The sequence below is a fragment of the Saimiri boliviensis genome, chromosome 2 (genome assembly GCF_048565385.1).
Source record: "Saimiri boliviensis isolate mSaiBol1 chromosome 2, mSaiBol1.pri, whole genome shotgun sequence".
Taxonomy (NCBI): domain Eukaryota; kingdom Metazoa; phylum Chordata; class Mammalia; order Primates; family Cebidae; genus Saimiri; species Saimiri boliviensis.
The window spans coordinates 42,682,989-42,698,856 of NC_133450.1; the positions used below are offsets into that span (position 1 = coordinate 42,682,989).

A 15,868-nucleotide genomic window follows, 5' to 3' on the forward strand; every position below is an offset into this window, starting at 1 on the left:
TTTCAATGTGAGATAAATATGGAGACATTTTCAAAAGTTAAAATTAATTCCCCAAGACCTTAATAGATTTGTATGTAAAAGAGAAGCAATTCATGAAAGAAAAGAAATACAACTAGTAAACAGACAAGAAGAAAATTCAATCACCAGTGCTAATTTAAAAAAATGAGATTGTTGCTATTAATCTAGCAAAATTAGCAAACAAAAATATTCAAAGATGTGACACAACTGGACTTTATATATTGCTAGTGATGTTGCCAATTAGTACTACCTCTTGGAAAAACAATGATTATATGTAGCAAGAGCAATAAAAATGTAGTGGCAATCTGCTCTAAAAAAAATAGAGAAAATTCTATGTACATGAAGCTGCTGGATACATTATTATAATATTAAGAAGCTAAAGGAAAACTATATATATTCTATATATCCAACATTTGAAAATATTTAGAACAGCATACTCAATGGAATGTTACATGGCTTTAAGAAAAAACACAATAGAATAAAATGGAAAATGATGATATAAATATGATTACTATATTTTTCAAAGCTTTTTGGAAAAATTCAAAATAATTAAAAGGACAGTGACTAGGTTAGGGATGTTATGCATGATTTTTCTTTGCTTTCTTTTCTAAATTTTCTTTAATGTAGCTGTCAGATTTTTACATTGAAGTGTAAAAATACATACATACACATGCACAATAGCAACAAAGTAAAAGTTATGCAAAAATGGGAGCTTGGGGCATCAAAGACCAACAAGGACTTTTTCAAATTGTTTGGTAGATAATCTCAAAATTCCCACTTTGCAATAATGCACCCTTTTTCATTCTCTACCAGATAGTCAGTCTCCCACTGCCATGTTAAATTAAGCAAAGGTCTTCCTTTACATGGATTTCAATCCATGGCTTCTAACGTAAGCTTTATGATTCACTTAAGTTCTTTTACACCCTGGTTTATGAGGGAGTACTCGACATTGCATCTTTAAATTGTTACTAGTGGGTGCTGGCAACTTTCTCTTTAACAAAACAAGAGAATGAGAAGCAGCAGAAACAGCACCATGATGACACTTTTCCCTTCCCCACCCTAATTTGTGTCATTAGGAAATGAAGCTGCTAGAAACTATAACCTATGCATAAGTATTTGTAGCATTAGTGGGAAGCTTTGCTCTCTGCATTTGCATATGCTCCTCAATTCCTGGTATGTAGGAAGTACTAAAAGAGTACACATATTAATAATACAAAAATGATACTCAAAATGTTTATCTTCTAGTCACTCTTGGGTAAGAATCAAAACAGGAACTTCAAAAGATATTTCATTGAGGAACACCTGGCAACCAAATTTCTGAAGCTAGCAAAAGGCCCAGGGTTCTATGTCTGAAATGTCTTCCCTTCTGGGACCCAGTATTAGACCCAGACAGTTGCAGTGCCAGGAGGAAAAATGCCCAAAGAAGCACCAAAGTAGATTCCATCTGTTAGTTTTGCTGTCCCTCATAGATAACAATACTGTATTATACACTTAAAAATCTGTTGAGAGTGCAGATTTCATGTGAAGTGTTCTTACCATAATGAAATAAAACAAAAAATTATTATAAGCCAATTTCACTCTTTAAAAGAAAAAAAAATGTCATGAAGCTAAAGTTGTACAAAAGGGACCACTTAATCCCCAGGACCAGGACTCTTTACTCTTGCATAAGAATAAAGACACACTTTTTGAAATTCTGAACACCAGTTACTTTATACTATTTCAGATCACAGTCATTTATGTCCATAGAAGTCATATAACTGACCAAAGCACTGAACTGTGGGCCTGAAGATAACTTTACCTCCTCCCAGCAGTAACTCAGAATCACAGTTATGGAATGTTAGAGCTGGAAGGACCTTAGAAAGCCTTTGACTCAAGAGCTTCATTTCATATGTCTGTAAAATCAGCAAAAGGATGATGATGATCTTAGTGTCAGTGGAATGGAAATACTTTCAGGTACTACCTCATTTATTTCAAGATCATGCTTTGCATTCTCCGTTTCATAGGACTGAACTTTAAATTCTTAATATAAAAAGAATTTTACCGTAAAATGTAATTTCTCTATCCTTGGCATGGCTACTGGTTATTGTTAAGCATTTCTTATCCTTAATAATTCATCTTAATAAAGCCAATTGTAAATACAGTGCTTTTCTTTACCATTCATTAACAATAAAGGCAATACCGTAATACACAGTATAATTAGTTTAGATTTCCTGTGTGTATCACAGACAAATGAATTGTGTTTGGGAATGGATATTTTCCAAAGAACAGAAATTATTAAACTTACAAAATAAAACTGCTGTCTGAGAAATACAAACTAGTAAAAAGAAATCTCAAGAAGTATATATTAAATACATTTCTTTTGTAAATAAGTATTTTAGAAGAATGTACTAACTTTAATGTTTTCCTAAGGGGGGAATAAAGAATTATCGAACAGAACTCCTATTTTCCTACTGTGATCTAAATATACATTCTCTTTAAGCCAAAAGAATTAGAGTAAAAACCTTTATACTTCCTAGAGAACTTGTTTGATCTGTGGATTTAATCCTGTATGATAAAAATGTTCCAAGTATGAAATATAGAGTATAAATCCTTAGCTGTATTGCAAATGCTTTGGCATGCAGATTTTTTTCCCAAATTTTAATGAAAACCAGATTTATTTATACGTCGCTTTAATTTCATTCTCGAAAGGAATGGAACAAGAGTATCATATGTTCTGAATTAGGATCTTACTCACATCCCATATCAATTATGTAACTAAAATGCAAGACAACTTAATTGTGTCAATCATATTCCCCTGACAAGATCATTAAATGTTAACAGAGAGCTTCCAACTTTAACAGCCATAGATTTTTAAAATGTTAAGTTATTCCATGAAATATAGATATATCAAGAAACTTCAGTATTAAGTATTACAGCTTCTGACTTCTAACAGTATTTTTGAAATTAGAATATTATGCACAGTTTTTTTGATATCTTTATAAAGGTTTATATTTCAAAGGTACATCAAACTAACAGATAACCCAGAAAATTAGCACACCTGAAAGATCTTAACTAAAATTTATTGTAAATCAAACCCTAAAATAAAAGCATATCAATATCACATTGATCTCATAGAAGAAATACTGCTATGTAAGTCTATCTAGAAAAAAAATTGTTCTTTATAGATAGTAAAAGTCAAGTATCATAATATTTGTTTCTTAGTTACTTTATAGCATCAAGCTTTCAAGACTAATGATTTAACAGCATTCAAATCAGTTAATATAATTAGCCAAAATAAATGAATATATATTACACTTAAAACAAGATAAGGCTAAAAAAAATGTACAATTTTAAAACATCGTAACAGAGATGATGCAAACTGGCCACATTATTTTGAAGTATATGATTGTAAAAATCTATTTCTAACATGGAAAAATAATATTTTAATCAATTTTCTATTAATATGAGTGAAAAGGAAGTTCATTTTAATTTTTATTTAAAAAAACAGAAAAAAAATCAATGCAACAATGTAAATTATTTGCTAATCATTTAAAATAAAGCTATGGTAAAAAGATCACTTTTAGAGAAAGAAGACCTAAGTTTCAATACCAATTCTGCCACATACTACTTTATTTCTAAAATATTACATGTATTTATCATCCCTCCGCTTCCCACAGACATACAACAATAAAAGAATATAAATAGAAGCCACCAAATTCAGGTCCAAGAAAAAAGAAAACACAAGTGACAACTATTGGAATTAACACAGACATATTAATTCAAATGTGTCCATTTGACTCTGAGCTTCCCAGCAGTCAGGGCAAAAAGGGAAACACCACCTTTAATATGTAATTATTAGAATTTCTTAATCGTCCACATTTATACTGTGCTATAAGTTTGTGTACACATATTCTTGTTTATACATATGCTATGTGTCTAGATATCTTAATTGATCATCCCAGCAACTTTATTAAGAAAGCAATATTGGCACCCCCTTTATACCACATAAAAAACCTAAGGCTCAAAGTAAGTTACATAGTCAAAATAAGTTAAATTAAGTTCCTGAGATTACTGAATATGAAATGATAGAACACACATCTCCTTTTTCTTAGTCTAGCACTCTTTATTCTACTTCATATTGTCTTGAGTTCTTAACCCTAAAATATAAATTTCTCACATAGAATTTGAGTAATAGAAGGTGCCCTCAGTTATTTTTACAGCAGATACAAAAATGAATTTCACATAGCTATTTCTTTCTTTTTTTTGGAGACGGAGTTTTGCTCTTGTTACCCAGGCTGGAGTGCAATGGTGCGATCTCGGCTCACCGCAACCTCCACCTCCTGGGTTCAAGCAATTCTCCTGCCTCAGCCTCCTGAGTAGCTGGGATTACAGGCACGAGCCACCATGCCCAGCTAATTTTTTGTATTTTTAGTAGAGACGGGGTTTCACCATGTTGACTAGGATGGTCTCGATCTCTCGACCTCGTGATCCACCCGCCTCGGCCTCCCAAAGTGCTGGGATTACAGGCTTGAGCCACCGCGCCCTGCCTCACATAGCTATTTCTTATAGGCATTGTTTATCAAACTAAGCATAAAATCACAACGTGACTAGATAAGCTGCAGATAAGGTAGCTTTGAGTATGTGATAATGAATGTGGAAACCTCATTAACTGTAAAGTATCACACAAGGAACAATATCTTCTGATGAAGAAAAATTATTTCGGACTTCTACTTGTCTCTTTTCAACTACATTTTCTTGATGATTTCTATTAAGATCTAAACTTTTCTTATAAATATGTAATTGTAGTTGTCTAAGTAGAATTATTTAATGAAAGCTGAATTGCCAAAGCTAAAAATTAATTTTTGAAACCTTTCCTTGCATTCCAGAACAAGTTCGATTATTGAAGCAGAACAACTGAATATTCAAATCTAACAGTCTGACAGGTTTTGTGTTGTGGTTTGAAACTTAACTATGTGAAATAAGTTTATGGCAATTAAAATGATTTATCCTGTCTTTTCAAGTTCATTTTTCTAAAATGTTCCTGTTCTACATAGTGAAAAGAAAAGCACAATTAATTTTGTTTTTTCCCTATAAAGAGATGAGTCAAGTGTTAAGATGCATTTTTTAAATAATGAAGAATAAAAGAGATACAATGTGGTTTAGTATTGTTTATAATATTGTTCAAAAACAGGATATGAAACAATGAAGTCCTTTAAAATAATTCATTTTTTTGCCATGCCGTATTATAGGAATCTCACACAGGTATAGCTGTAACTGCCACAGTTTTCTATCACTATGATTTGCTGAGAAATGACAGCAATATCATTCACTCCCCGCTTTGTTTAAGACCTGTACTGTTAGTATAATCAACCTTCTCCCATCCCCAACCCCAGTCTTGCATATCCCCAGAAATTTATCCTTTACTCCTCCTCAAGAGCATCTCAATCTCAGACCTGCCTTAGCCCACAAGGAATGCAAGGATGACATCCAGTGCTTCAGGTGATTCACAGAACAGCGCTTTCATATGGGTAATCAATAAACATTGGCTGAGTAGTTTCTATTCTATTACTGCTTCACTTCCGTCTAATTTTTAAGAATCTTGAGGGCAAGGACTACATTTATTTTGCTTGCCACTAAAGCTTAATAAATATTTTTTTGAATTAATAAATGAATGGATAAAATGTAAAATATGTTTTCTTACCTATTAGAGTCTCCAGTCAAAAATTCTGCAATAACAGCAGGAAGCTCTGTTTTAATAATTAAAAGATAAGATGACATAGCTGCAAAAGAATAAAAAGTGTTCTTATTAGAATTCTATGAGTTTAAACCGTTTAAAGAATAATCCACCAAGGAACACAGATGTTCATTAGAGTTATGAAAACATATGAAAGATTAACTTACATAAAGTAACTGTAGAGAGGAATAATTGTTAAGTTCATTAAGTATCTTCTGTTTACATTTCCAGTCCAAAGCAAACTATTTAGTAAGAGAAAGGGTCTTGATTACAGGGTACTTTTAAATGAAACTTTGTACGAAGTTTTACAAAAACTCTCTAACACGTTATCACCCCATCTAAGGCATTAGAGGTTAGTCTAGCAACAACTGACATAGACACAGAAGTTTAATGGGTATGGCTAGTAACTTGATTATCTGTTCCTTCTTACTAGAGAAAGATGCCTCACCACAACAGAGAAGTCTCATTCCCTTTGACCCTTTCTTTCCCTCTCTCTACTACCCAGCCCCACATTATGAACACATGCAACTATAGGGCAAAAAAGAATATATAATGAATTACATATTCTCTAAAAAGATTACAGAAGGTTCAGTGGAAACCATTAAGTACATTAAAAAGACAAAACTTTCAACTTTTATTCCATTTTATTAACAGGGCTTATCTGTATTATGCAATCATAACCTGAAGCTAGCATTACTTCTCACATTTAATCTAACAGAGTCCAAGAAATAACTAGCTTTTATAGACTTTAGTAATGATCCTAATTGTGATGTAGCTATGAAAACCAAATTCTATAAACCTTCCATCAAATACTAGAAAAAGTTTTAATACGGTTAAAGAATACAGAACTAATTCATATGCAAATACTTGAGTTTAAGCCTAAACTCAGATGATTTGGAGTCAGAACTTTAGTTTAACAGAGTAAGATTCTCTTTCCCCCTGAGAGATTGTGTGCGTGTGTATGGGCCAAAAAGAAAATGTCCATGAAGAATAAAGAGTGTACTTTGTGTTCACATTAATTTTATTACTTATTTATATTTCAGGAAACATTTCACTTTCTCCTTACAAAACTTACCAAAAAAAACTAAGAACAAAAATGAAAGCCAAGTTTCAATGGCAAAAATCTGAGGAAAAATTAATTAAAAGGCTCAAATAGTTTAAGAAGAATGTATTTCTCAATCAACATTATTTGAAAGGAGCTGAACTTCATGATTGTAACATTATGCAACCATTTAACTTCAGGGAAAAAAAAGGATACCTACTAGTTTGTGTGTACATTTGTATGGAGATAGAGAATACGATATACACAAACATACACATAGTCTCATTTGTTTTTTAGTAAAATGACATGTATTTATAGCAAAGTAAAATTTAGAACAGTTAAATAATCACTTCCCTGTGATGAAAATATCCATATACATATTTTTTCAGTTTACAATGATTTCTTTTTCCCTAGCAGAAGTATAGCTGTTGACTAAAACCCACTGAGACATTTCTGCAAACTCTTTTAATTATAGGGTATTACAACTGATTGTATGTGAAAATGTGTTCTGTACTGTCCATATTCTCATAAAGAGAAATGTTATCAATTTGGCACAGAACAGAAGGAAGGTTTAGATTAACCTCCTCCACGTAAGAATTTGGAGTTTTTATATTATTTTACCGATTCCAAAGAACTCCACACATACGGTGCAATGATGAAAATCATGAATTGAATTTTCTGAAACTGGCCTAGACGTACTTAAATATATCGAGAAAGAGAGAGAGAAAGAGACGGTGGGGGGGGGGAGAGGGAGAGGGAGAGAGGGGGGGAGAGAGAGAGAGAGAGAGAGAGAGAGAGAGAGAGAGAGAGAGAGAGAGAGAGAGAAATACCTTGAAAACCATTTCCCATAATTTATTATCTGCCCATCTTCCTTTCTTGTTTGGATTAATCCAACACCACATGCATTTCTAAAGTTTCAGACATTCATCTCTTTCAGTAATTTTCTAATATTTCTTTTGGACCTGTAGCTGTAGAAAGCTTCAGTGAATATGAGATCCTATTTCTTCCTAATAATAATATCTGTCATTCTTTCCAGAATTTCTGTTAGCCCCTGGCTAATCATTTGATCACTTTTATCCTCTGTTTTGCCTTAACTCTTTGGTTTTCAAATGGGAGTACTATTTCATTAGATTCCGGTCTGAAGAATCATGTATATTTTAAGAAATATGAACTCACCAAACATGTGTTTCTCTCTCAAAGAAGACCTCACGTACAAGATACAAATATAATAAAACATGAAAAACCCTGCTTCTTTTCTAGAGCATGTTAGTATATATTTTAAGAGCTACACAACCACAGAACCTACTATCGGGGAAAAGCCACACAGATTAAGCCAGTATAACAAAGAACAACACCATTCTATTCACTGTGAAAATGATTTTCTTAATCACAAGTAAACTTTCATGTAAGGCCTAGCACTTTAACATATTATATTATACATAATACAGAGAAGAAACAAAAAGATAAAGAAACAAAAAGATAAAGATATACTACTGACAGGACAAAAAGATAGACGATTGACAGCCTTTGTTTTAACTAAACGGCTTACTAGATCAAATAGCTGGCTGCCACACTTTTTGTCTGATGTCTTCTATAAATGGCACAAGAAAGTGTTTAAGCACTTATCTTACAGACCAGTCATAAGCAAAAATTTGTAAATAACTTTGGGTGACATCAACACAGTACAGATTCCTAAAATAAGACACACCATGCTGCAACTGGGTCATCCACAAGAACCATGCATATAGTTAAGTGGCCCCCAAACCACCAATGTCAAAATCAGTGCTAGAAGATATAACTTGATGACAGGTATTCAGCCATTATAAATCGCTTAGTTTTGCCACATTAACTAAATAGGTATTCTTTTCTACTTAATTTTAAATATAACTAATAGAACTCATTTAACAGAAACTTCAGCTGGGCGCGGTGGCTCACACTTGTAAACCCAGCACTTTGGGAGGCCTAGGCAGGTGGACCACCTGAGGTCAGGAGTTCGAGACCAGCCTGACTAATATGGTAAAACCCCATCTCTAAAAAACAAACAAACAGAAACTTCTCTGGGAAGAAAATAAAACATTTGCAAACTTAAAACACACAAGTTGAAAGCAATCTTTAAAAGCAACATGGAAAATCTACAGTTATATTAAAAAATGACTAAAATGGGGTAAAATCTGATCAGGTAATAGCAAGCTGTTGCAAGGTGTTAATATTGGTTGATATAACCATAAAGAGAAACACATGAGTTGGGCCTGGGAAGTTGAGAGGAGAGATGTTAGAAACAGAGAAATGGGGAAGGAGCTCTGGGAGAAGATCTTCGAAAACAGCTAATACCTTTGTTAAAAAGATGCCTACTGCATGCTTGTGGTAGTATTCTACACAAGTTATTTCCTCACTTAATCTTTACACAAACCTGTGAGGTAGATATTACTTATTTCATAGAGTATATGGAGGCACAAAGAAGTAACTTGCCCAAGCTAGTGATGGTGGAAACAGCCAGTCTGAGTTGAGAAACTCGTTCTATTAACTAGAACAGGAGCAAAGTGAAAGAGTAAACAACCAAAACAAAGACAAATAAAGAAAGTCTACCAGAATTATTTTTCTTTTTTTAATCAGTATTTAAACAAACTACTTCTGAATGCTGAGATTAACAGTTGACTTCAAAGGAAAAGAATCTCTATCACGCAGAACATTAAGAAGCTTTAGTAACACTTAGAATTTTCATATCATCTTGAGATAGATTTTCAATGTATTCCATTTCAGTTTTGGAGCTGGTTTGGTGAAGTTGAGTTCAAAATTCATGGAGTTTCACGATGAGATTCTATTGCATCTGCTGCTATGACTGTACTGCATTTACAGTTATGATTATACTTTTGAAGAGAGAGTTTCCTATTCTCACATATTTGAAGTATTAACACTTCACTGAAATCTAAAAAGTAAAAATCAGTGCTTGTGCTTCCAAACTGTGTATTCTTATGGACCATTTTTCCCAGCACTCTGAAAATGTTTCTCAAGTTGTTATTAAGCATAACAACTTAAAAGAAAAAAACACAAAAATCCTTAATTTGAGTTTGGGCCTAAAAAATCACTACAGTTTATGAAGATAAATATCTTTTTTGTTAAACACTTAAAATACATGTATGAGGATAGAATTACTTAGAGCTATTTTTAAAAAAGAATTAGGTTTTTAGCACTTGGGGGAAGTTCAGCAATTCTTAAAGGATTACTCAGCCCTAAACAAATGGATGTACTATGGGAAAAAAAGTTTGCCCTTCTGTCTCAGAGAGATACAGTTTTATTTCAAACATGTTTTTAGTCATGGATACTAACTTTCTTATTCTATTCAATGTGTCTTATTAATTTGGTGGTCCCATTATTATCATTTATCAAGATCTTAAATTTCAACTAAAAATGACCAAAATACCTACTGTTCTGAAAATTTTATAATTTTCAATAGAAATTACTAAAATATTATTTTCAAAACTTTAAAACATGAAACATTACCAGTAAATGTTGTCAAATGAAATACTTGCGAAAAAGACTCTCCAAATTTCCTATACCTCTCCTATTCTAAGGCAGTGCTTTCTAGAATTTCTAGACAATACTGCTCTCAAGAAAGCTGTAGTTTCACTACAGATAAATTGACCAGCAGATGGCGGTGTATCTGCGTGCCCAATCCTAGTTTCCCAAGAGGCAATATGAAATTGGACTTCTGAAACACTCTTAGTACTTTACCACCCCACCAAAAGTAAATAAATAAAATGCATGAATGAATATACAGGAAGAAAGTAAATCCAAATAGTTTCTAGCATTTAATAATATATTGTGAATTTTTTAAATATTGAGAATTTGAGATTGCTACAGATCTCAACTGAAAATGATCTTACTTATATCTTTCTCTTTATGAGATTTAGAAATGAGGTTACCTGAGTCCACAGATTACCAAACTGAGGTGTTAATAAAGGCTGCAAGAGTGAGGGTTGTGGATTCTATGAAAAACTGAAACATCTGGGTCATTCTAGCAATTTCAGGAGGTTTCAGTAAGACTACTAATGCTTATGGTTTTCCTTTCACAATATGTAGTAGTGTCTAAATCTTTAATCTCCTTTAAAGAGCCGGAGTTTTGAAGAACCAAGGAAAGCATATGCCATTCATAGTGATCCTTCATATCTGTAAGAGCAAAAAAAAAAAACAATATAACATACTCCTAGGAGCTACTCATCTTTCCACATTTTGAATTGGGCAAGATATGAAACCAGAAATAACATAAATTGACTTCACCATTATCAGTGCTTGTAAGAGTTAATAGGACTTTCTCTGGCCTGATTAAGAAGATGATTGGGATTTACTGTTTGATTTCTAGTGATATTCTAGCCTATTGAATGGTTTACTTCAGGAGTTGCGAATGCCAAAATTACTTACCTTAGTTTTTAGAAAAAGAATCACATAATACAACACTGTTACAGGAACTATGTGAAAACCACCTATATTTCTTTTCTTTTTTTTTTTTTTAAATTAAAGTTCTGGGGTACATGTGCAGAAGGTGCAGGTTTGTTACATAGGTATACATGTGCTATGGTGGTTTGCTGCACCTATCAGCCTATCATCTACATTAGGTATTTCTCCTAATACTATCCCTCCCCTAGGCCCCTATCCCCTAACAGGCCCTGGTGTGTGATGTTCCCCTCCCTGTGTCCATGTGCTCTCATTGTTCAACTCCCACTTACGGGTGAGAACATGTGGTCTTTTGTTTTCTGTTCTTGTGTCAGTTTGCTGAGAATGACAGTTTCCAGCCTCATCTATGTCCCTGCAAAGGACACGAACTCATCCTTTCTTATGGCTACATCGTATTCCATGGTATATATGGGCCACATTTTCTTTATCCAGTTTATCACTGATGAGCATCTGGGTTGGTTCCAAGCCTTTGCTATTGTGAACAGTGCTGCAATAAACATACGTGAGCATGTGTCTTAACAGCAGGATGATTTATAATCCTTTGGGTATATACACAGTAATGGGATTGCTGGGTCAAATGGTATTTCTGGTTCTAGATCCTTGAGGAATCATCACACCGTCTTCCACAATGGTTCAACAAATTTACACTCCCACCAACAGTGCAAAAGCGTTTCTATTTCTCCACATTCTCCCCAGCATCTATTGTTTCCTGACTTTTTAATGATTGTCATTCTAACTGGCATGAGATGGTATCTCACTGTGGTTTTGATTTGCATTTCCCTAATGACTAGTGATGACGAATGTTTTTTCCTGTTTGTTGGCTGCATAAACGTCTTCTTTTGAAAAGTGCTGATATCCTTCACTCACTTTTTGATGGGTTTTTTTTCTTGTAAATCTGTTTAGGTTCTTTGGAGATTCTGGATATTAGCCCTTTGTCAGAAGGATAGATTGCAAAAATTTTCTCCCATTCTATAGGTTGCCTATTCACTCTGATGATAGTATCTTTTGCTATGCAGAAGCTCTTTAGTTTATTAGATCCCATTGGTCAATTTTGGCTTTTGTTGCCATTGCTTTTGGTGTTTTGGTCATGAAGTCTTTGCCCATGCCTATGTCCTGAATGATATTGCCTAGATTTTCTTCTAGGGTTTTTATGGCTTTAGGTCTTATGTTTAAGTCTTTAATCCATCTTGAGTTAATTTTTGTATAAGGTGTAAGGGAGAGGTCTAGTTTCAGTTTTCTGCATATGGCTAGCCAGTTTTACCAACACCATTTTTAGTCATGAATACTAACTGGTTTATTCTATTCAATGTGTCTTAATCTGGTGGTCCCCCAAAATATCTAAATGCCACTAAAGTTCTATCTGTACTCAAATATTACAGAACACGTACATAAATGAAAATTAAAATATATGGGGGAAAATGCTCCCCATAACCCTAGAAAGATATATATCTTTGCCTTATTTTCTACTGCAGTTCTTAATCCTTTATCCTTATTTAGGCCACCAGATTCAAACTCTCTAAGCCTGAATTGTCTCACCTATAAGAGCATCAAATATTAAAACTTCTAGACACCTCTTTTATGGACTTTGGGTCCCAGCAGCAGTGGCTCTCAGCAAATGCTATTCTAGCACCTGAGGAGATGGCAGCAGAGGGTTACCTCTGGCTCCAGCTAATTTCGAGCCTCTTATTCATTAGTATTAGGAGGATATCAGGAATTGGTTTTAAGTAGTAATTTACTATATGGTTCTCAATTTTCCAAAGGAAGGATTTCCATAATCTTAGAATAAGAGTGTTAAATTTAGTGTGCTGCATTTTTTTCCATTATAAAATTTAGAGATTTTATTTGAAGACAGATTTTTCCAATCAATTTGTTAGACCACACTAGAGCCTTGTGACTAATACTTGGTGCCTGATTAACCTTAGGGGGAAAAAAAAGACATATTTTGTTTAGGTTAGACTGAACTGTTGTTTAACAGTTTATGAAGACCGTTCAGTTCAGCAATTTAGATCCAAATTTGTGACTCTGGCATAATGCCCATTGTTGTATTCTATGTTTCTTTTACCTTGATTCCTTCCTTGTTCTCTAATCTTGTTTATAACTGTTACTGGAGATGACTATAATACAGCACTTGCTGTTACTAGATTTAAGTTCTCTCTCTATATGCTCCTGTAGCCCAGATTGTTAAGTTCTCTATATATGCTCCTGTACCCCAGATTGTTAGATTTTTAAGTTCCTTTGGCTCAAGGATTATGCCTCATTTCTCTTTGTACTCCCAGCACCTACATTACACCTGGGAATTGATAAACTTTTCCTGAGCAGAATACAGCTGAAGTAATTGGTATGATCTATTTCTAAGTACTTTCAATATTCTAGATACATTTATCAAGAAAAGGGAAATGCTAGATTGGCCACTAGCTTCAAATATTTGAAAGACTGAACACACACACACACACACACACACACACACACACACACACACACACAGACTAGACTAATTCAAGTATTGTTCCAGAGCGCAGAACTGGTGCTAATATAAAGAAATCTACAGAGAAGCTGATTTGGGTTTTCTCATTTGGAGTACCTGGTAACTAAGCTGTGTGATAATGCAGATGGCCTACAACCCTTTGAAAATGCTCCTTATCCCTGAAAACATTCAAACAGAGCTGTTTGGTCAATTGCCAGAATTCTATACAGTATTCTTGCTTTGGTGGTGGATAAATCATGAGTTTTCCCAACTCTTAAGTTTGCTGGTTTGCTTGCTTGCTTATTGTAGAAGTTTTTTAAAAAGGTAATTTAGAGCAGTTACAGCAGTTTTTAATGCCCCTTAAATTCAGAAAAGCTGGTAATGTTTACTTAGTTTTTAGAATGATGTCCTCATGATTTTCTTCACATTGGTTAAAAGTGTATTAACTGCCCAATCAGTAATAACTGAATACACATTTTCAGAGTTTTTCAGTCTTTTTTTCTTAGCCAGATGTAAATAAATCATTTCTTTATTATAATAGAATTGGAAGCTTGCTCTTGTGAGCAGAACACTGGATTGAAAGTCAGGTACCTTGAATTCTGTCTACTCCAGTCTCTGCCATTGGGTAGCCATGTGTCTTGCGGAAATCCCTCACTCACTCTCTTGGCTTCAGTTCCCTCTTTGTTAAATTGCTGGAGGTAGAGTGTGAAGCAGGGAGCTTAGGGTCCCTTCTTACCCCAAAATTTGAATTCACATTAGGCATATTGGGAGGCACATTAATTATTTTAGCATATTAACATATTTTAATACAGGAAAGTTCAATGAGAGGGTTATACTTGGTTCAAAAGATGATTTGTCCTTTTCTTAGGTTATCTTTAACAAACCAATAACTCTTGCCCTAAAAGCATTCATGGATGATATTCTTTGTCACTAAGAAAAAGGAAACCTCAGTTCTTAGGAGTACCCTTTAGAGCAGCCTCTTAGGTTAAAGTCTAGGAACCCTAGCCTTTTAAAAAGTTTCTTGATTGATATATACAGAATCTGTGGAACCTCTAGTGCGTGTATTCTTCTGAATAAACAACATACTTATTTGGGAGGATATTTAATACACTTTATCATTATATTAAGTAAGTATATATACTATTTCATCATATTAAGTCAATAACAAAATTACATAATAATATGACTTATTAAATATTACTTCATTAAAATGGATTTTTATTTTATTAATTGGAAATGCGCTGGATATTTAAAAGATTATATTAAGTGTAAACCAGACTGAATTTTACACTTAAGTACCTGTCTGCAAATAATGTAGTTCAGACAACATTTTTTATAAAGATAGAATGCTTATTGTTAGTATAAATTATCTGAGTTTTGCAGTGGTCATTTAAAACTGAAAAATAATGTAATAGATTCTACTTAGGTCAAGCACTCTATGAGATACTTTAAAACAACTCTTCAATATAGATATTATCGTCATTTTACAGAGAAGAGATCAGTGTGCAGTAGGAATAAGCAGCTTGCTCACATTTATCCCATAATGAAGCCTGAATTTAAACCTTGCTCGGTTGGCCTTTATTCCTTCTGCTATGATATAGTAAATATTTGAAAATTGTGAAAAGATTAAATGTTGAGGATTTTTGAACTCCTTGGGGACAGACACTACATGTTTTCATTTATTTGTTTTCTTAACTTTTCCTAGTTTCTGGGAGGAACTCATTAAGTAGTATTGGTTGGATGAATGGGATAGTTTTTAAAGTTCTGCTTAAAAGCCTAAGATTTTGCCTCAGACAGACAATTGAATATACTATATAAATGATTTTTAAAAGAGATCATAGAATAATTTCTAGTTTAGAATTATATAAACATTTTAAAATTCAAAATATTGGGGAGAGTTGATCTCATTTATGTAAAAATAGGTTAAAAATATATTGAAATAGGCTGGGTATGGAGGCTCACACCTGCAATCTTAGTACTTTGGAAGGCCAAGGCAGGAGGACTGCCTGAGCTCAGGAGTTTGAGACCAGCCTGGGAAACATGGTGAAACCCAGCCTCTACCAAAATACAAAAAATTAGCCAGGTGTGGGGTTGCATGCCTGTAAGTCCCAGCTACTCAGGTAGTTGATGCTTGAAAATCATTTAAATCTGGGAGGTGGAGGTTGCAGCAAGTCAAGAT

General features: G+C 33.7%; 1 protein-coding gene across 7 annotated transcripts in view; it reads right to left on the reverse strand.

Annotated features, from left to right (window-relative positions):
* The window catches only part of SLC38A6 (solute carrier family 38 member 6), a 62,485-nt gene that overhangs the window by 17,001 nt on the left and 29,616 nt on the right, over nt 1-15,868 (reverse strand). For all 7 annotated transcript variants that reach the window (XM_074393156.1, XM_074393157.1, XM_003924405.4 and 4 more), the window contains one exon: nt 5,699-5,777. In XM_074393156.1, coding sequence (XP_074249257.1) covers nt 5,699-5,777 — 79 coding nt within the window. The remainder of the gene's footprint in view (nt 1-5,698; nt 5,778-15,868) is intronic.